Source organism: Pleurodeles waltl, chromosome 9, assembly GCF_031143425.1.
Source record: "Pleurodeles waltl isolate 20211129_DDA chromosome 9, aPleWal1.hap1.20221129, whole genome shotgun sequence".
Taxonomy (NCBI): domain Eukaryota; kingdom Metazoa; phylum Chordata; class Amphibia; order Caudata; family Salamandridae; genus Pleurodeles; species Pleurodeles waltl.
This window is the reverse complement of record NC_090448.1, coordinates 1,149,336,459-1,149,357,472: the sequence shown is the minus strand read 5'-3', so window position 1 is coordinate 1,149,357,472 and position 21,014 is coordinate 1,149,336,459. Positions and strand designations below refer to the sequence as shown.

At 46.5% G+C, this 21,014-nt stretch overlaps 1 protein-coding gene across 2 annotated transcripts; it reads left to right on the top strand.

Annotated features, from left to right (window-relative positions):
• The first annotated feature begins 4,038 nt into the window (after positions 1-4,038).
• CCDC177 (coiled-coil domain containing 177) lies at positions 4,039-16,235 on the top strand. Of its 2 annotated transcripts, none has more exons than XM_069208977.1 (2): positions 4,039-4,235; positions 13,174-16,229. In XM_069208977.1, the coding sequence occupies exon 2, from the start codon at positions 13,196-13,198 to the stop codon at positions 15,104-15,106; it is 1,911 nt and encodes a 636-aa protein (XP_069065078.1). In that variant the 5' UTR covers positions 4,039-4,235; positions 13,174-13,195; the 3' UTR covers positions 15,107-16,229. The 2 variants fall into 2 exon arrangements, with proteins under 2 accessions (XP_069065078.1, XP_069065079.1); XM_069208978.1 differs by having other exon boundaries at positions 4,184-4,485; positions 13,174-16,235.
• The last annotated feature ends 4,779 nt before the right edge of the window (positions 16,236-21,014 follow it).

Genomic DNA, 21,014 nt, shown 5'->3' with positions numbered 1-21,014 from the left:
AGAACGGTCTTTGCCGTGCCATAATTTGTGGAGCAGGAGGTTACCGTTCTGTGCAACGTATGAACGGACGCATACTTGGTCGATCCATATACACGGAGTGTTTCGATGTTGACGACTGCCTCTTTAGGCATTTTGCCCAGATTTGATGTCCGTGGTCAGCATATGTTCATATGTTGCATCGTATGTTGTTGATTGTTTATGATAGCAGCTACATGAAGTATATGTTCTCTTTCCAAATGCGATTTTTGCAAGACCCTGCTTCAAGTTCTCCGAGTATGGATTACTAATGGTCCAAAAGGGTACTTTTTCTTTTGCAGATGTCTTTTTCTTTTGCAGATATCTTTGAATATGTGTCCTATTTTCTCATGTGTTTTTCTGAGTCATTGTCCTGATAGGGTCACTCTGATATAATTATCCCTGACTATATAGATGGATATGTATGTGACTCTTTGGTCTCAGCTTAGTATATATTTTTGATTTTTTGATCTACTTACGACCTTCCAATGAGTGACGTCCAGCAAATGGCTCGCACATTCCCAAGGAACCTGTTCTCCTAGTGGGGTGGGTAAGGTAAAACTTTTATTGGGGTTTGTATGGAGTCAGCATGTCAGCACTATCTCACTGTTTGCCACAACATTGGTAGGTGGGCATGTTACCGTAATGGTTTATGTGACGTTTTACATTTTTGACATTATTTTTCTGTTCACAGGTTGTTCACCGTTTCAGGTTCCCATTTTTGTAGCATGTGATGTAAGTTGCTTTCTGTCCTTTTCCTTCTGGGGAGGACTCTTTTTGTAGCTTAGGAACTTGGTTTGGTCCTGATGAAGCACCATTAGATCCGGATGGACTGTTTCAGGCGTGAAACATGTTGACCTACTATAGCTGGAGGGAGAGTTTCCCAGTCTAGCTGTGTGTGTTTTTTAGAGTGGTGGTACATTGTCCCCTATCCACTCTTGTGTGTTTTTAATCTTGACCAAGATCCCTGTAGTTCTAATTAAAACTGAATTCATGTTGAGGTTCTTGAGCCAATTTTATCCCACTTTTTGTTCCTGCTCTTTTTCTCAGCAGACTTACTTTATCCCTACTGGATTTTATCACGGCACATACTTTTTTCAAAAAGATCTCCGGCAAGAGCCCCCTCGTGGGGCCCGTCAGACATTGCAGTGCCAGTCTGACGAGGAGCTAGCCCTATGATGAAGCATGACATCCAATGGGTGTGTGAGGGCTCTTGCTTCTAAAGATAGAAGTGTCTCGAACACCTGTGCCTTAATTTTATCATTGTTGTCTTTGTTTAGGAACTGTGTACTTCTTTTGATTGTGTGTTAGAGAGAAGGACAAGCCCATAGCATATGAAGTAGATCTGCGTCTACCAGGTGGCATCGAGGGCACGCAGCCTACACAATGGAAATAGTGGCTGATTTTGCCAGGCATGCGTTAAGCTCTGTGCACAATTAAAAACTTTATAAGGCGAAATCTAGCGTTGTGTGGAATACACATGGGACTTTCCAACACAGAGGCCCATTCTTTATCCATGCAGGGATGGGCCAAAACACCCTCCCAGCAGCAGCGCAGAGCCGGGAGTGATGGCATGGTGTGAATTTGTAGTGACTCCACAAACCAGTGTATTAGGTGCCCCCCCCTGTCCCATTACATGAAGATACTGAACTGTTTGATGGGTTGGATGCTTGCGAGTTAAGTCACCCCACTCAGTGATGTGAGTAGTGATTTATATATTAAAAATTGACCGGGTGGCAGGTTTATAGTTTCCATTAGTGTCTCATATGGGATGAGGACACAGTCCTTATAAAGATCTCCTAAGGTATGTAGGCCAGCTTCATGCCAAGTGGCGAGGTCTGCTGATGAGATGAAGGTGAGGTTTCTTGGTGTATCCAATAGGGCTAGTCCTGGCAAATAAGGGGTTACCAATCATGTGAGATAAAGGTTCCGGCCATAGCAGCAATACGCCATTCCTAGCAACAGAGTATCAGGTATCTTCGCTCAGGTGCATGGGTGAAACAGGTGTAGGATCTTGGACAGAGTCCGGGCTGGCAATGTTGTGGCAGTGGTAGTCAGTTGTACGCCTGATACCCACTTAGCCACCCACTGACGTTGGGACGTAAGGTAATACAGTTCTAAGTTTGGCACCGCGAGTCCGCCCTTATCCAGTGGTGAGTAGAGTTTTGTTAGTGCCACCCAGCAAAGCGATTTGTTTCAGAAGAAATCTCTTCTGTATTTGTCAAGAGCGCAACATTTTTTAGTTGGGACATACAGTGGTAGGTTGGCAAAGTAATGTAAGAAGTGGGGTAGGACCACCATTTTCAGTAGGGCTACACGACCCGCCACCGAGAATGGTAGCGTCCCCCAAAAGATCACTTGGGATCTAATAGAGGTAACTGCATGTGCAAGGTTGTCTTCAAACAAGTCCACTAGGGAATTGATATATCTGCATGCCCAGATACCTGAACATTCTGGACTCCATGGTATTTGTGTGTCCGTGAAAATAAGATCTGGGTTCGGGAAGTCGGATGCAAGGGGGAATGGGCTTGATTTTGCCCAGTTAAGGGTGACTTCTCCCTTATTGAAAAAATGAGACCGCCACATTCTGAGTCTGTATTTTAAAAAAAAAGGTGCCCAGGATTACTACATGACATGGAGCACTCTGAAATAACTGGATTCAACTATGAAAGGAGTTGCTTAAGTATTTCTCCCTGTTGTGCAGTTAATAGAAAGTCCGAACCTTCTAGTGCTGGCACCAAGAACACTGTAAACTCTGCCCTGATGAAGTCCCAAGAATACAGTCCCTCAGACCGAAACACACTGCACAGACCAATATAATGAGAGCACCATCACTTCACCCACAAGGAAACGTAGAAAGCAATGTGAAAGCTTTTCAGACAGAATCTTTGCTGTCGCTTAAAAAGGCCCCCACATTGGGTTGTATTTCAATTGGACCAATAAACATGCAAGCCTCTAATCCTGGACTCCCTGTAAAATGCAGAGGTCATCTCATCATCTTTGGGGTTTGCATCAATATTACTGAGATAATTCTTTCCACAATAGTAATAGCTCCAAGCTTTCACGCTGGTCGTAAATTCACTTGTTCGTTGTGTGTGCTCGCTTTATCTGTGGTGAAGGGATGCTTCACTTACTTACTGGTAACTGCATTACAGTAAGGTATCCTACACTTTAATTCCCTACAAAATGAGGCATGACTGCCTCACAGGGAGGTAATGTAGCGTTTATAGATAAGGCTCCCAGTTTTCTGTTTTTACAGATTTTTGCAGATAAATACAGACAGAAAACAATGTCTTCTGTTTGTATTTATCTTTAAAAGTGGAAAAATACTGAGAATTGTGTATTATATATATATATATATATATATATATATATATATTTATATATATATATATATATATATATATATATATATATATATTATTTACCTAGTGGTGTAATTGTTTGCTATATTTGACTGCTTAATTTGGTAAAACTCCACAGGTATCAAAGTACGAGTGCATGTTCACCAGTTAAATAAAAATGAAAATGTAGCATTTTATGACTCCATTTATTCTCAAAACACAAAATAAGTATGAATAAATACCAAAAGGATGGCCAAGAAATCAATAATGATAAATACAGATGGAAATTTTAAAAAAGAAATGCCATGAAACCTGGAGCCCTATGTATGGGCCATTTCTAAAATGTGTTTTTACATGTTTATGCATTATATCACATTCGTGTTCGTCACGTCAATGTACTCAAAATACAGAATTATAAAACGCACTGTGTCAATCCGTCTGCTCTGTAAATTTCAGACTAGGATGTTTGCGGCAGGACCGCGGCTCCATCGCTTGATGAACAGGCCGAGGGTTTTGGTAAATTCGCTCACCTGGCACAGCTGGTGCCGGGCACAGTAATCAGTGCACTTTACTTCCTGCTGCAATCTCAGGATTAAGGCGCCGCCGCTTCCCTCCGTGGCTTTGATGCTGGCTTCGGAGGCGGCGTTCTCCAGACTCGGGGGCGGCGCTGCACACCGCCACCCCCACGGCAGGCCGAGGCGGGCAGCCGCTGCCGAGGTGAGCGGTCCTTGTCTTCAGTTCCCCGGTACTCGGTCACCTTCCACAGGCCGTCTCCATCCCACCTACGGAAGTGGTCCAGCCGTAGCCACGGTAACCGGAAGCTTGCATCCCTGCAGCCTGGGCGTGCGCTGGATGCGGCCAGGGGACATCTCCAGGGTAAGGATCAGAAAAGGCCTTGTGATTGTGTGTGTGACTTACTCCGCTTCATGTGGGGCTTCTGGCAGCCCCTGAACAAGCAGAAGCTGCTGCTCGCAGATGCTGGGAAGCTGCGAGCGCAGCATCCCTGATGACAGCCGGCAGTGGTACCCAGAGGGCCGTGCCTGTGGCGCGCAGGCGCCTGGCACAGCCCGAGCTGCTTGCAACACCCAGCGCCATAGGAGAGTTGCTGCCGCCCTGCCCTGCACAGGTATCGCATATTTTGTTGGCTTACCCCAGGGGGATGAATGTTTGGTTTCATTATTTTGGTTGGATGAGGGATGAGTGTGGGGGAGGGGCATCTGCTGGTCCTGCGCTGAGCCCCCAGCAGCATCTGCTTCACTGGTGTCCTGATGTGGAGCCCCTCCATCAGAGAGAGCAGCTGAAGCTCCCCTTGTGCTGGTGCGGCGCTGGATGAACGTGTTATCCGCAGCGCTGCATTCAGACACCGCCTTCTCTCCCTCGAGGTTCGGTAGATGCTGAACCAGAATTATGGTCCATGTATCGCTTTAAGACAGAACTATTACGGATCGCACTATATAATGGTAATAATAAGAAGTTGTATTGATGTGGCGTTTTATGGAAAGTACTTTACATACTTGCTGTTAATATGCCATTGTTATTAGCGCATGGATGCTGGTTCTCATTTTATCGACCTTTGGAGGATTAAAGGTGGAGTTGCACCTGAAGGGCATTGATCCTATACAGCTATCACGAGAGAATGTGTAAATTAGGTGGATATTTTATTGTTCGAGTTTCAAAATAAAAATAAGTAAAACAGGACTGGGTGAGCCCTTCACGCCGGACGGGGAAGAGCTTGAGGTTTCTGAAGGACTCGTGGCACTCGTGTGTGTCGGTGTATTCCCTCCATGTGCTGAGACCCCAGCGAACGTTTCCCTGTAGAATGAGTCTCTGTTATCTACGGGGCAACCATGTTCACTGGGAAATGCTCTCATCTATCCATAGTATCGAAAGGACGAGAAAGGGGCCTGAAATCTCACGTTTTTCAAAGAGCCGAGGGGTCCGAGGCAGAAGCAAGGGGTTCTGGGCACGGCGGTGCTCGGAGAGGCGAGTGGGCATTTTTCAAGTGCAGTCATATTGCCCCGCCCTCGGGTAGATGTGGGGCCCACTCGGACGTGTGAGTGACTCTGCCCCAGTCCCGCCGGCTTACAGGGCACCGGGGTGTCTGGGTAAACTTTATGGATTTTCATATTGGCCAGTCCTTGGCAGTGACCTGGCAGTGGAGCTGGTGATTGGCTGAGACGACAGGTCACACAGCGCGGTTTGTAGGAATGTGCTAATGAACATAAGCGCTTGTTGCAGTCAGCGGAAGTGCTGCGTGCCGGTGCTGTGTCTGTTTCCGTCAGTGAATGATGCTTCCTAAGGGCCGTGCTTACCTGTGACTTACACCCAGGACCACTGGAATTGCGCAGCACACACACTGCCAGCAAAATCCAAAGGTTTCTTAACGTAGAAGACGTTCACATTCTTCAGCTCCTGTTGAACAAGCATTGGCAAAGCCAATGGGTCTCGCTTAGGCAAGAGGAATTGGCTTTGCCAATGCGTTTTAGCCATGTTGTTCACCAGCGTGGATGCTGTTCAGCATGGCTAAAAGTTAGTGGCGTAGAGGAGAGTGGCGTGGAGTGTCGTAGAGTGGAGTGGCAGAGAGTGTTGTGTATTGCAGTGGCACAGTTTGGAGTCGCGTAGGGTGGCATACACTGGAGAGGCACAGAGTAGAGTGGACTGGTGTACACTGCACTGGCATAGAGTGTTGTAGAATATAGAGGCATAGAGGGCACTGGCATTGAATTTAGAGGCATGCAATGAAGCGTCGTAGAATGCAGTGGCGTAGATTAGAGTGGTGCATAGTAGAGTGCAGTGGTGCAGAGTGGAGTGGCACAAGGCAGAGTGGTGTAGAGTGCAGTGGCATAGAGTACGGTGAATCAGAGTAGAGTGCAGTGACACAGAGTGCAGTGGCGTACAGTGGTGCAGAGTGTAGAGGCATTGAGTTGAGTGAATCAGAGGGCAGTGGAGCAGAGTGGAGGCGAGCAGCATAGCGTGCAGTGTCGTAGAGTACAGAGCAGAGTGGTGTAGAGTGCAGTGGCATAGAGTGCAGTGGCGTACAGTGCTGCTGAGTGTAGAGGCATTGAGTTGAGTAATGCAGAGGGCAGTGAAGCAGAATGGAGGCAAGCGGCATAGCGTGCAGTGTAGAGTGCAGAGCAGAGTCGAATGGCACACAGTGGAGTGGTGTAGAGTGCTGCAGAGTAAAGTAGCATAGAGTGGTGCAGAGCAGAGTATAGTGCCATAGAGTGCAGTAGCGTAGAGTGGAGTAGTGCAGAGTAGAGTGGCGGTAGAGTTCAGTGCCAGAGAGTGCAGTGTTATAGAGTAGAGTGTCACAGTGCAGTGGTGAGAGTGGAGTAGAGTGGTGTAGAGGGCAGTGACATAGAGTACGGTGAATCAGAGTAGAGTGCAGTGACACAGAGTGCAGTTGTGTAGAGTGAATTGGTGTCAAGTGGAGTTGTTAAGAGTAGAGTGTCAAAGAGTGGAGAATGAATATGTGCAGAGTGGAGTAGAGCGGTTTAGAGTACAGTGGCGTAGAGTAGATTGTTTCAGAGTAGAGTGCAGTGGCGTTGAGTGGAGTGGGGCAGGGTAGAGTGCAGATGTGTAGAGTGGCATAGAATGTGATGTGTAGAGTAAAGTGGGGCAGAGTGCAGGGGCATAGAGTGGCAGTGGTGAGGAGTAGGTTAGAGTGGGGTACACTGGATTGGTGTCGAGTGCAGGGGCATAGAGTTGAGTGTTAAGAGTAAAGTGCATTGGCGTAGAGTGCATTAGCTTACAGTTCAGTGGCATAGAGTGTAGTGTTGCAGAGTGGCATAGAGTGGAGTTGTGCAGAGTAGACTGGTGTGTCCTAGACTGGAGTGATGTAGAGTTGAGTGGCGAAGAGTGCAGTGGTGTCAAGTAGAGTGGCGAAGGGTGCATTGGCATAGAGTAGAGTGGGACAGTTTAGAATAGAGAGACATAGCATGAAGTAGCATAGAGTGCAGTGGTGTAGAGTGGAGCACTGCAGAGTGCAGTGGGAGGAGTGGTGTAAAGTGGAGTGGTGCAAACTAGAGTGCAGTGGTGTGAAGTGGTGCAGAGTAGAGTGGAGTAGCGTGAGTGGAGTATGCACGGTATGGTAGCACACACCATTACAGACAACACATTTTCAATTGAAATGGCCATTACATTTGCACACACATACATTTTTGCAAATAAAACTATACAGTGCACAGACGGAAATGTGTGAAAACTGTATCATCTAGTGTAATGATTTTTTAAATCATAGTAAAGTATTTATTTCCAACACACTCAAGAAATAAGAAAACGTGCTTCATTTGTGTTCCTAATTCAGATATATTCTGGAGCAATTACACAGTTCATTTAAATGTTGTCATGTGCTATAAAAAATCTCTTTCCTACCTCCTGTGTCTAGCAAGATTGTCACATAAATTCTCCCGCTTGAAGTAAGAGAAAGAAAAGTAAACAAGCACCCTCGGAAGACAGCTTCTGGCATTTGACCTCTGTCTTTGAATGCACAGCAAATGTGACAAGGTGATAGCAAGATTTAAAGGCCTGTTTACAGAAAGGGAGTTCATGGAAGAATACAGTAAACACGGTTTACACAACAGGAGGGAGAAACGGAACATGGAGAGCCTAAAGCAAATAAAGCCAGCAAATTGAAAGCCAGGAAATGTGAGTTACAAACCACAAAGCCAATGGTATTCAACAGTCGGAATGCATTTCTTGGTCAACTTTCTGAAAGTCCCCTAGAGATCTTTAACAAACTAGACAGCTGCGCTGTCTGGTAGGCTGAGACCTAAAATGTTATTCACCAACAAATAATGACTGTTGTAATTGGAAGCAGCAGAATTCCTTTATATTAACACTGACCCACCAAGGACCAAGTATAACACAGTTCGTTAACCATTTACAATCAATGCTGCACTCATAAAAACTATGTGCCAACTATGAGCACACTTCTTGTGAAAAAAAAGGCGTGCCTCTTTTAGTGGGTATAGTCAGCTGTGTTTTTGAACGTCGCTCCCTGCCATCGAGAGCCCTGCAGAACAAAATGGCACTTTACATACAAGGGTTTCAGTACGATCCAGTGTAAGGTTGGCACTAGTGTTAGGGTGCCTCATGGGTGTTTTTAGCTCATGGCACCACTGAATGTGTGTTTTGACATGGTTGTACTATGTTGCTGGTCTATTGAAGGAAGACGATGTGTGTTGAGATATGTGCTGTGTCTTTAGGTGGTGTCTGTGAATAATGCCTGGCTTGTTGTGTCACTGGTGCTGTGTTTTGTGAACCGAGGAGGTGTGGTGTTGTATCCTGTGTGGTTCTGAGCTGTAAAGGGGGCAGGGGTAGAATGCCAGTGTCATGGGTCTCTCAGTTAGTTTCCTGCTGCAAGGGTTGTTTTGGAATGGGTGGTCACCTGTGCAGCTCTTTGTAGTTTTCAAAGCCAGGCCCTGGTGTTGGATCCAGCTGGAGGGGAAGCTGAGTTGCAAAGGCTTGTTGTCCCAGGTGGAAGGTGTTTTACTGTCTCTTACATCTAAAGAATAAAGAAGTGTAACTACCATTCACCTGAGGCCTCGGTGTCAGCTGCCATGTCACATAATAACGGCAGTAGATTGCTCCCACCGCACCCCGCAACAAGGGTATCATTGCTTCTGGGTGCCCCGGGAGAGTCTAGGGCACACCTACCACAAAACAAGCAGGACAGAAAGCTGTGAGGTAACAAGAAGTGAGCGGGCCCATCTGCTCATTAAATATTCATTTTTCCCCCAGCTGGAGCACTCTGTGATTGGCGGCGTGGCCTTAGATCTGGATATGTTCTTCCTTGTGGCGGTCCCAGAGTGGGGCAAGGTAGCACCAACATCCCATAGTGAAAATGTGAGGGCTGCAAGGAATGCAGTGCCATTCAGGAAAGTGGATCTTAAATAAAAAAAAAACTTGCCCTAAGTCTCAGGGCCCATTGAAACCATAACCCCCAGGAAAGGATGTCATGTTTTAAGCGCTCTGAGCTGAAAGTTTGGCACTCAAGCATGTGAAAACCCCTTGTAGCTGATGTTATGGGTACATTATATGACAACATTATGTGATCAGTAAAGTGTGAAACAAAGACTCAGACACAGTTGGTATTTTGAATTAAAATGCTTTAATGGCAATATGTTTATGACTGTGTTCTAGTTCCACTGATTTCAACAGCGATACAATATTGAGTTATGCCGTGTGTCTGATTTTATTCATGTGGTGACACCCCGTCAAAGCCACCTAGCCTGATTTGATACCCCTTCTAATGGGTTACCTCGACAAAGCATAACATGTGGCATTTATATCAATGTGGTGACCCCTTTCCAAAGCCAGTAGACCTGCCTTATTTAAAATAACTTCCTTTATATTGTAATATTACATCTAGCATAGATGGGGGGTTGTGATTATGTGATCCAGGACCCACTAGGGGTGAAATGTGATATGAGGGTGTCACCAAAGGCAATTCCATTTACTTGATGTATATATTTATAAATAAATGACTAGTACTTAGTAATGTGTGTGTGATGAAAGTGCTTTTATGTTTTAAAAGAAACTGCATTGATTGGTCAATAATGTTTTGTTGTTGTGTGGGATCACTAACCCACATCACCTCCCTTGAGTAGGCCTTAGACTGCTCTGTTGCTCCACCCTGAAAGAGTCAACTGCTACAATGGGCTACTTGGTCCCAACTAAAAAGACACTTGCAAACGTATTACTTATGCAGAACTCACATGCTTTGAAACTCAAAATCCAATTTCTTACAAAAGTGTTATTCCAAGGCGTGCATCCCTTTGTTTCTGGGTGGAACTATGCACCCAGGTGTAGCTGGGTTGATGGCGTTACCATCTGCTGGTGTCTTTTTTGCGCACAACACAAAAGACACAATCAAAGATGACAGTTACTCTTTCCCTATATCTCACATTGTGTTTGGGCAATAAACAGAGACCGCCAAGTGCTCATTCTAGTACAAGCTGCTTGCCCTAGGACTCTCCTTGCCAGTTGCTCATGATCTCTGATGGGCCCAGTAGCAGAAGTTATGAGTAATGCTGAAATGCCACAGGTCTGCGCCGCCAAAATCTCCAGGTGAAAATCTGGGCAAGAATGAGGAATAACCAGAGGAACTGGATGCAGTAAATCTGCCTGCTAATCCCCATTCCTAACTAGACCCTCAGGGTTGATTTTTCCAACCTCTGAGATACAGTCCTGGCCGGTAATGATAGCCCAGTTGTCCAGAATCACCAGGTCCGCTTGTGATGAGATCCTGCATGTCCTTCTGTATGCTTGCGCACCTCAAGCTTTCTCGCAGTGGCCTACTGCTCTAGTTACCGCAAACTGTCTTTGTCTATGCCAGAAGCTCCCCACACTGTGTATATGTGACCAGTGCTTAATTTGTAATAAAATAAGTGCCAGGACCCTCGTCTGGAGGCCACTGCAGCTTGCAACACCCATTGCCACTGACAGCGCTGTCAGATAGCACCAATGCAGCTACTAACCATCATAGCAAGTGTGACAATTCCGACTATGCCAGGTCCCCAACGCTTGAAGAATGGTAGAGGCAGAAAGTATTTGTCATTTTTAATGTGTATTAAATTAATAAACAATTGTACTCATCTCTAAATTGAACAAACAGTGCCACTATGTGGCAGACTATCATTAGTGGCGGTTTTGACAATTAAGTGCTGGTGCCGAGCACCGGGACACACCAACTCAAATGAAGCACTGTGTGTGACGTATGCCACTCATAATGCCCGTTTGTGTGCAACGCCTCACAATCTGAGCTCTTCTCATTCCTCCATGTGCCTGAAGCTCCTCTTGTTCCATCCATGCGCATCAACAACTCTCGCTCTGCCCATGTGCCTCCTGCTCCTTACGCTGTGCCAATGCGCCATGTGCTCTTTCAAGTCTGTTAATGTACCCCATCTCGTTACGCTTAAGCTTCTCCCAGCCCGCCATGCCCCTCAGATTCTTTGCACTGTCTCTCCACGTGCCCCAAGCCCCTAACACTGTCCACCTTCATCAGTTCTCCATCTGTCCACCTGATAAAGCTCTTGATACTGTCTGCCCATGAGACTCAAGAGCCTCACACTCTGTCCATGTGCCTTAAACTCCTCACACCTTGTCCATGTACACACAATCCCCCCACTGTCAAAATGACTACAATGCCCCTTCAGCTCACCTCTGTCAGTGTGACTCAAGAGCCTCACATTCTATCCAAGGGCCTCTAGCTTTTCTCTCTCCATGTGCCTCAAACTCCTCACATTGTCCATGTGCACCCGGCTCCCACACCGTCTGTCCATCTTCCTGCTGCTTCCCTCTCTCACTCTCCTCCTCTCCATATTTGTCCATTTTCCTCAAACTCCTCACACAGTCTGTCTGGCCATACACCTTACCATCCCCTCTTTCGTTCTCCGTCCAGGTGCCTCAGGACTCACTGTAAGCCTCAAAACACCCCTTCCTCTCTGTCCATGTGCCTCAAACTCCTGTATCCCTGACCCCCCCCCCCACTATCTGAAGATTTGCTTGCTGTCTCCTCATTGTCCCAGGTTCTTTACTCTGAATATATATGGACATCACTCTTTGCATCACTCTCTTACATTCCCTCTTTTCCTTTCTGCTCCTCTCCCAATCTCTTTGTCCCTCTCTAATTCTCTCTCCCTCCTGTCCTCTCGCCCTCTCTCTCTCTCTTTGTCCATCTACCTCAAACTCTTCCCTCTTGGCCTGCATACTCACAGCCCTCACAAAGCTGGTCCATGTGCCTGAAGCTCTTCACACTAGCTTTCCACTGCCTGAAGCCCCATCAGATGGACGAAAGAGAAGAACATTGGGATTCTGACATGGTGATGGGGTGGAAGCCACTTGCCTCGCTTCCACCTAAGAGAGATCAATGGAATCCACCCTACTCTCCGCTTATGAGAAGGAGGTGAAAGCTACACGACTCTCCTCCTTCTTGGAAGAACAGTGGAAGCCGCGCTCCTCTCCCCCTCCTAGGGAAGAACGGAGGAAGTCACCCCACTCTCCTCCATAGAGAAGGAGATGGAAACTACCCTGCCCTCCTCCTTCTAAGACAGAACAGTGAAAGCCACCCTACTCTCCTCCATAGAGAAGGAGGTGGAAACTAACCCACTCGCCTCCTCCTAGGACAGAGCACTGGAAGCCACCCTACTCTCCTCCATAGAGAAGGGAGTAGTAAATTACCCTACTTTCCTCCCTCTTGGAAAGAGCAGAAGAAGCCGCCCTATTCTCATGCACCAAATGGAGAGGGGTGGAAGCCACCCTTCCTCCCACCCTAGCGGAGAACAAGGGAAGCCTTTCTTGTATACTGTTATCAGAAAGCACTGGAGGCCACCCTATTCTCCAGCTAGGAGAGAGGCGTAGAAGGTGTCCTACTCCCTTCCTACTAGGAAGAAACAATCGGAGCCTCCATGTTCTCTCCTCGTAGGAGGGAACAGTGGAAACCACCCTGTTCTCCTCCACCTAAGAGAAAGAGACTTGGATGGTGCTCTCCTATCTTAAGGAGAGACTAGTGGAAACCATCCTCTTCTCCACCTGGGAGAGAGCCTTGGATGGCACCCTGCCATCTTCCATCCTACTTTCTTTCACCCAGCAGACAGGCTTGGAAGGCACCCTATGCTCCTCCTCCTAGAAGAGAGGAGTGGATGTTGAAGACACTTTGGAGAGGACTGAAAGTCACCCTACCATCCCCCAACCCCTAAACATTGTAGAGAGTGTCCTAAGATTGCATTAATCCAAGCAGTTGAAATCACAGCTGAACTGAGTGCTCTTTTTTTAAAAACAATTTTCCTCTTTTTTTTTCATTTTGCCACAGGATTGTGGACACCAGGCCAAGCATGGTGACGCCAGAAGAGGATGGACCGAGCCTCGAGCCAGGCGGAGCAGAGGGAATTACCGCTGATGCATCAGCAGTATCAGTGAATGGCCTAGATCCCAAAGGCAATGGCCCAGCCTCCACAATGGATAGGCCCAGGGACCAGTCACCGCTGCTACACCTTGACCTCTTCAATTTCGAGTGTGCGGAAGCAGAAGGGAGCCGCTATGTCCTCACCAGTCCACGGTCGCTGGAGGCCTGTGCCAGGTGCATGGTGAAACCAGTTGAGTTACTGCCCAGGTGCCTTAACGACCTGGTACGAGAAGCCCCTGGACGTTCCATGAGAGTGGCCACAGGACTCTACGAGGTGTATGAAATTGACCGGCAGAAGAAGCTCCAGATGTGCCGGGATGAGAGGGAGCGCATTATCCGGGAGGAGAAGCGGAGGATCCTGACTCCAGTGGCAAGCAGTGTGCCCACATCGCCAGCACCCAAGATCTCCTTTAAGTCCACTTCCAGCAACAAGGAGGGTCGGGCGAAGACCAAGAGTCATTCCCTGGACTCTCTGCCCAAAAGAAAGAGTGGGTCCTCCTCCAAGGCATCTTCTGACTCAGGGGCATCCTCAACACTCAGCGGGGGAAGCTTAAAAGACAAATGGCCTATAGCAAACCCCATAACTCACACAGTGGCCACCATGAATACTCTGGTCGGTCGAAGCTTTAGCCTAGGGGACCTGAGCCACTCACCCCAGACCACCAAGAAGGTGGAGACGATAGTGAAAGAGTTCAAGAAGAGGGGGGTCAGTGAGGTCCCTGAAAGGGACAAGAAGATAGCAGCCCTGATGATAGCCAAGCACCAGGAGGAGAACCTCCTCAATGAGCAGAGGTACATGGCGCATCTCCAGTGGGACCATCAGAGGCGAAAAGCAGAGCTGAGGAGGGAGCAGGAGGAAAAGGAGAAGCAGCGGGCTCTTCTCCAGTGCCACAGGATGTGGGAGTCCCAGGTGGAAAAGCGGAAGACCAAGCTGACCCAGGAGCAGAGAGAGGCCGCGGCTTTGAAGAAAAGCCAGTGCCTGGTGCTCGAGGAGCGGTGGCGAGAGCAGGCAGAGAGACAGGAACGGGAAAGGAGGGAGAGGCTGGAAAGGACCAGACTGGAAGAGAAGCACAAGAAAGTCCATCAGCAGCACAACCTGAAGACCAAGGAAGACCATCAAAAGGAGAGCTTGGAGGATGTGGAACATACGGTGCAACACAAACTGACTATAGCCGAGCAGAAGAAAATGGAGAAAGAGCTGCAGAAGCAAAGCGAGAAGAAGCTCCTGAACAAAGTGGTGAAGCTGAAGCAAGAAGCTTTGTTTCAGGAGCTGACCAAGCAGGAGGAGGCTGAGAGTGAGTTCCTGAAGAGATCTCTGGATGGCAGCCTGGGAAAAGCACAGGAGAACTTCGAGCGGATGATGGAGAGAAGGAACCAGGAGCTGAGGGAGAGGGCCCTGAAGGAGGAACTCCAGATACACAGGGCACGGCTGCTGGCTGAGAGGAAGGAGCGGGAGCAGCGGGAGCACTTGGAAGCCTTGGCCAAAGCTGGGGAGGAGAAGATACAGCTTGCGGCTCAGGTTGCCGAGGAGGTGGCGCAGCAGAAGGCACGCCGGGCGGTGAAAAGCCGGCTGGAGAAGGAGAAGGCACAGAAAGCCAACAAAGAGAAGGTGGAGCACTATGAGCAGATGCGGCGTCAGGAGCTGCTCCAGTCCATCGAGCGCAAGCTGGAGCGCAGCGAGCACATCTTCAAGGAGAAGAAGACCTACCTGGACAATGCGCGGTCCATTGCCCGGGCCTCCTTCCACATCCGCGAGAAGGTGCGAGAGGAAACAAACACACGCACTTTTGACAAAATGGCCCTCGAGGCCCAACTACGCGCTAGTATTGACAAGAAGTAGGAGTTCTCTTACACCAAATAAACACTTTTGGTTGTGGGCACACATTGGTGGGCTTTTGATGCAAAGCTCCATCCCACCACAGCACTTCTGGTGAATGCAATGTCATAACTGAACCGCAACCTAAATAAAGTCAGACGTAAATTGGTGAATGGAAAAAAAAGGAAAACTGTATTACCTGGAAACTTTTTAATGTAACTGTTTGAGTTGGTATTAAGTTACTAATCTATGGCAGCTATTACTACACAGCTGGTACATTTTACAGTTTAATTGCACTTTGGAATAAGATGGAAACTATTTTTTGGCTTTGATGTATTTCTTTATGTGAGAGCCCATGTAAGGAATGCTCTGCATATACATGTATGTATGTGATGGTCTTTATATAGGGCAACCCTAGCTGGCAAGAAACAGAGCTCTGTGAAATGAGAGGTTTGGGTGAAGATCCTAGTACATGTGTATGATTTGGGGAAGGGGATGAAGGATTCTCTTCTTTGGGGTGCTCGGATGTGTGATGAAACCTGTGCAGTTGCCTATAGAAGGTGGAGAAGGATCCCCTTGAAGACAATCGCCTTCATCTCTTTCCTGGACTGCAGGAGGGAAGAGGCAAGCATGTTGTCTAGTGAGGCATAGTTCCAGATTTCTGGACACACAAATGGACAGGGTTTGGCCCTTGGAGACTAAGACAGGTCGACCTAAAATCAAAACAACCTCTGTCAGTTAGGCTGGAGTGATCACAAGGCAGATGTTGGACTAGGACAATGAGGGTGTTTGTGGAATTTACAGTACTTGATTAGGTCTCAGAAGAAATCAACACATCTCTGGCTTTCTTGACACGTGACTGCCCTTGACCTAGGCTTGATGGTCTCTCAGAAGCAACAGCCAAAAATAAACTCTCTCCATTTCCTCAGCAACTCTACTGCCCAGCAAACCTCTGCTTTTTTCCCCAAGTAGACCAGCCTTGAACCCATCCTGTGATCCTTTTTTGGCCAGAGACACAGTAGAGCTAACAGGGTGTGCGCAGACGATGTTAAGAGCCATGAGTAGCAGGCCCACCTGCCATGAGAGCTAATTCCTCGAATCATTGTAGACCACTATTTTCAGAATTAATAAAAATGGAACAAGGATGCAATCTATTGAATGAATGCGTAATCCCCTATTTGAGAAGGAAAGAGAGTGACTATCTCGCTACAGGTCATTACAGACATTGTCGCCAATCCTGAACTTTTCTCCTACAAATCATGTTTACGTGTTTATTCTGATTAGGTTAATTGAGGTAAAAAAGACAACAACACACAGAATACACCAGGATGCCAAACAAATGTCTAAGATTGAAAACAGTGAGAAAAGGAATGAGGTGGTCACTGTCGTAGGAAGTTCCTTTTATGTGAGGATGTTAAAGCCACATTAGGAAATCAGATGTGGTGGATGTACCAGAGAAGGCTGCCAGGGTATTCGTCCAGTAAGCTTCAAGGTTACAACTTGATAAACCAGGCGTTTGCTTGTTCTACCCATGCTGAATAGTCCAACAATATTGGCAGAGTTGAATGCCATTTTCTGGCCAGGCCTGGGCATTGCAAGCATCTTTCTGATTGGTATTTCTAGGGCTAAGTTCTTTACCATACGTGTTTGTGGGCTTACATGAAGCTGCATGTCAGCCTTGTTAGATGTATGCAGGGAGTGCAGCCAGAGGTCCATCAGTCAGATTGTCGCCAACCACAAATATTCATGTTACCTAGTGCCCACCTTGATCCACTAATTTATACCCACATTAAGACGACCCTAACTTCAGTAGGATGTGTTTTTTGCAACTTTGCATTGGAGCATAATATCCAGATGAAGTCTGTGAATAAAGCTATACAGCTGAATCCAGGTCAGAACTTCTTCAAAAAGTTTGGAACCAGGAAATTAGTATAACAAATTGGCATTGCCTCATGTCTGCTGTTTACAGACTCACTGGAGGTGAGATATCTCATACTTGCCAAGCACATGCAATATATGGACCTTACAGATGTAGGTGTGATGAACCTTACAGGTGTAGGGGTGATGGACCTTACAGATGTAGGGATGTAGGTATGATTAACCTTACAGGTGTAGGTGTGATGGACCTTACAGATGTGGGGATGCAGGTGTAATTAACCTTACAGGTGAAGGGGTGATGGACCATACAGATGTGGGGATGCAGGTGTAATTAACCTTACAGGTGTAGGGGTGATGGACCATACAGATGTGGGGATGCAGGTGTGATTAACCTTACAGGTGTAGGGGTGATGGACCTTACAGATGTGGGGATGCAGGTGTAATTAACCTTACAGGTGTAGGGGTGATGGACCATACAGATGTGGGGATGCAGGTGTGATTAACCTTACAGGTGTAGGGGTGATGGACCTTACAGGTGTAGGAATGAGCTTTCAAGAGCCGCCACCGCTAAGTGTGATATATTGCTATTGCGGGAATAGGAATGAGCTTACAGAACCTCATGGTGGTTAGTGTATTATATTAATATTGCAACCATATGCATGAACTCACAGAATTCTGTCTAGTCTATCTCAGTGAGCCTTCAGAACCTCCTAGGAACCAGCAGATGTAAGTGTGAGGCAACAGGATCACACAGGACCCTGTCCCATATACTGAGGTAGACTTGTTCTACCTGGGTTGAAATGTAATTCAAACTTCTCTCAGAGAAGGAAAAAGTCTTTAATTTTGAAAAATCGATTGTGTGGAGGGCGAAAGTGAAAAGATACCTCCAACTCCAAAGAGGTTTTATACTGTTTGACTACACCTACACAACGTCTTGGCACTTATGGATTAGCGTATGGAACTAACCGATTTTGATTCACTCTTCTTAATTTTGGGGCATAAACTAATTTCTTGATCCCTTAGTTGATAAGCATGTATATAGAGCAAAGTTACTTTAGTCTTTTTTTGCAGCCTGTACGTTCTCATGAAAGAGGCACCTGATGGCCTCTGTCTCAGTCCTTTGTATCCATGCGCACTAAGATGGCCGCGCGAGCTCTCTTCTCCTCTCGTGGTATATTTATTCCTGGACATATACCATGGATGTTTATAACTTAGTTATATAAATCAAGTGACAATTTGAAATCTGTAACCTTAGCCATAATTAGCCAATGATTTACTTGTGTTTGCAATGTGTGAAGTGACACCTATTATCTTTTGGTTTCCGTTTGATGGCGAGAAAGCTGAGGTTATACTCCATCAGAGGAATGAACCCCGTGTTTGATGTTCCCCAGTTCCATCCACTGATCTGTGAGGAGATCATTTATAGGGCTTGTTGAATGGTTCAGTTTTAGGAGTTTCCTGAGTCGTTAGTGATTGGGGTCGGGTCAGCCCAATACTCCCAAGACCAGCCTCCAGGTTTCATCCTCTTGAATGACCACTGATGGAGCAAGTGGGAAGACAATGAGTGAACTTTTCGGGCAGAGGTGTAGTTTGAGGACAAGTTTTTCAAGTATCCTGGGAATTTTGTCCCACATAGACTTCGTGGGCAGCGATGAGAACATTGACTTTGATCCCAGCCTCCTCTGAAAGCCAATGTAGCACTTTCAGGGCTGGCTTTATGTGGTCATGTTTGCAGAGAGTTGGGCACAGTTTGCCTGCATGCACCTGTAATGTTCCTAGCAAAGCATTGCTTACAGAGACCAGCGTAGATGATGTGGAAGCAGTCCAGGCACGCAAGGTCAAGGGCTCTTGTCAACTCCACCACTTGGTCTGTTTGGAAGTGGAAGGACTTATTCAGCAATTGATTATTTTGACCAACGCATTGACTTGAGGAGCAATGGCAAGATTAGAGTCAGGAGTCTAAGTGTGATGCTTTATACTTATTTAGTTGTTTTACTATAAACCAATGTGTTCTGTCACTACCACTTCAAGGCACTTTTCACTTAAGAGTTGTTAATCAGATGATGCTGACGAAAGGTTTGGTTTTCACCATCAGATCTTCTATCGACTGTTGTTTTGGGTACAATGGCCTGATGTCCTATTTCGTCGGGGTCAGTTGGATGGAGGAGATATTTTGGATGTTGGAAAAAGGCAGGATTCTGATGCAGCAATCTAGATTCTAAAGGCTTGTCTGATGAGAGGTTTTCAGCCCATCCAGATCAGTTGAATGTTTATTTTGGCTTTCAATGGAGAGTTAAAAATGTTCATGACCAAGGGTTCCTGCACCCGAGAGATCAGAATTTGGTCTGATCAGAAAGCAGATGCTATCTACCAACAACAGCATGAATAAAAGTGTAGCTGGGCTTGATTTTTCTGTTGGGTGTGTATCTGGAGGTACCTTAGAATTTTGAATAGTAACTTATGTAATATTGAAGTTAGAGTTACCACCGCCGCCCTCTTTTCCAAATAATGGGCACATATTTGGTCCAATGGTCTGGAGGATGTTTAAATATATTGTTTGTTGATCTACAAATTAGGTTGACCGAGTAATCACAAGTTCAGGTATTATTTTAGCTGACATGTGTTTCACTCTTGGTTTGTTAGCCCTAAGGCTTTTTAAGACATTGTTTGAATTTAAAATTCTTTAATGCTATGCCAAATTAAAGTCACTTTTTGTTTCTTTGGTACGTTCTGTCCTGTTACCGCGGAACACAATATATAACTAGGTCAGCAATTGATTAAGTAGGCTTAATGTATGGCTCTATTATGTTGTATATTCCATTAGTACTGTGTTTCTTTGTGCTAATGAAGCTGGCCTACTTATCCAGAAATGAATGAAGACGTTGAAATTATGTATCAGGTTGGTCTGACACGGATTGTATAGGGTGCACATGCCAATCAGGCTTGTCTGGCAAGTCCAGGGATACAGGTTGAACTGTACCTATGAGGGAAAGCTCTGAAAATGTTGAAAGCAAGTCCCACTCCCTTCATGAAAGACAAAAGCATGCAGGGTCGGCTCCTTCACAATGGCAGAGGAGTGTCGCCCCACTAGAAAATAGCCAGCAGATGAAAAATATAATGATATGAAGTTTTATTTTTCAGCTGCTGGCTCAGCTGAGCCAGCATGTGAACGGAAGGGTGGGGCTGGGCCATGGGAGGGGGGAGAAGGAATGGAATGAGTGCACTAAGTGCGCATGTCAGTTTGGCCGTCCGTCTTAGGCCAGTCAAACTGACATGCACACTCAGGTTTCTCCAACCCGGCTGTGCAACACAGCCGGGTTGGGGAAACTGCACAGACTCCAACGCAGTGTCTGAGTGGCAGACCAAGCTGCTAAGACCAATCCTGATGCTTCTCTCATGCTAGGTATAGCATGAGAGCAGCACCAGGATTGCATGGGGAGCCTGTGCTGGTGTCCTAGGGACTGCTGGGACACCATCAGAAGAGGTGTGTGATGTCAGGATAGGTAAGTTTATTTTTTCTTATTATTGTTCTTTTTTTACATTTATTGTCCCGCTCCCCCCCTTGAGATTTGCAGCGGCTGCAGATAAAAGGATGCTAGAATCACAAGGTTTGGTTTCATTCTGAGCAAACATGACCTACCTGCTCTTGCGCTGGTGATCTCACCTGATCTTGTCCGTTGATATAGGCTCTGGGTTACTAGATTGTCCTCTCAGGAAGCAAAAACCAAGAGGACTTACTGAGTGGCAATTCTGTCTTCTCCAGATCAGCGAATGACGATCTTGGGTAGCTGACCCTAGAGGTCTCAACTGTTTGGGATTCAGGCTTTAGACTCCACCTGATTGCCATCATTAGTAAGGATCAGAACATTGGGAAGGGTTAGGACCCCCATTGACCATGCTTAACTTGTGCCAGTGGGTGGAGGTGGTGGGCACCTGCCCTTATTTTTTGGGAACTGGTGCTTATTTTTCATCATCAGAGTTTGAGCTAGGACAAGAAAGGTAGAAAATGATGTATGATAGAGTAAGGAAAAGAAAGCCATGACAAAGGAAGGAA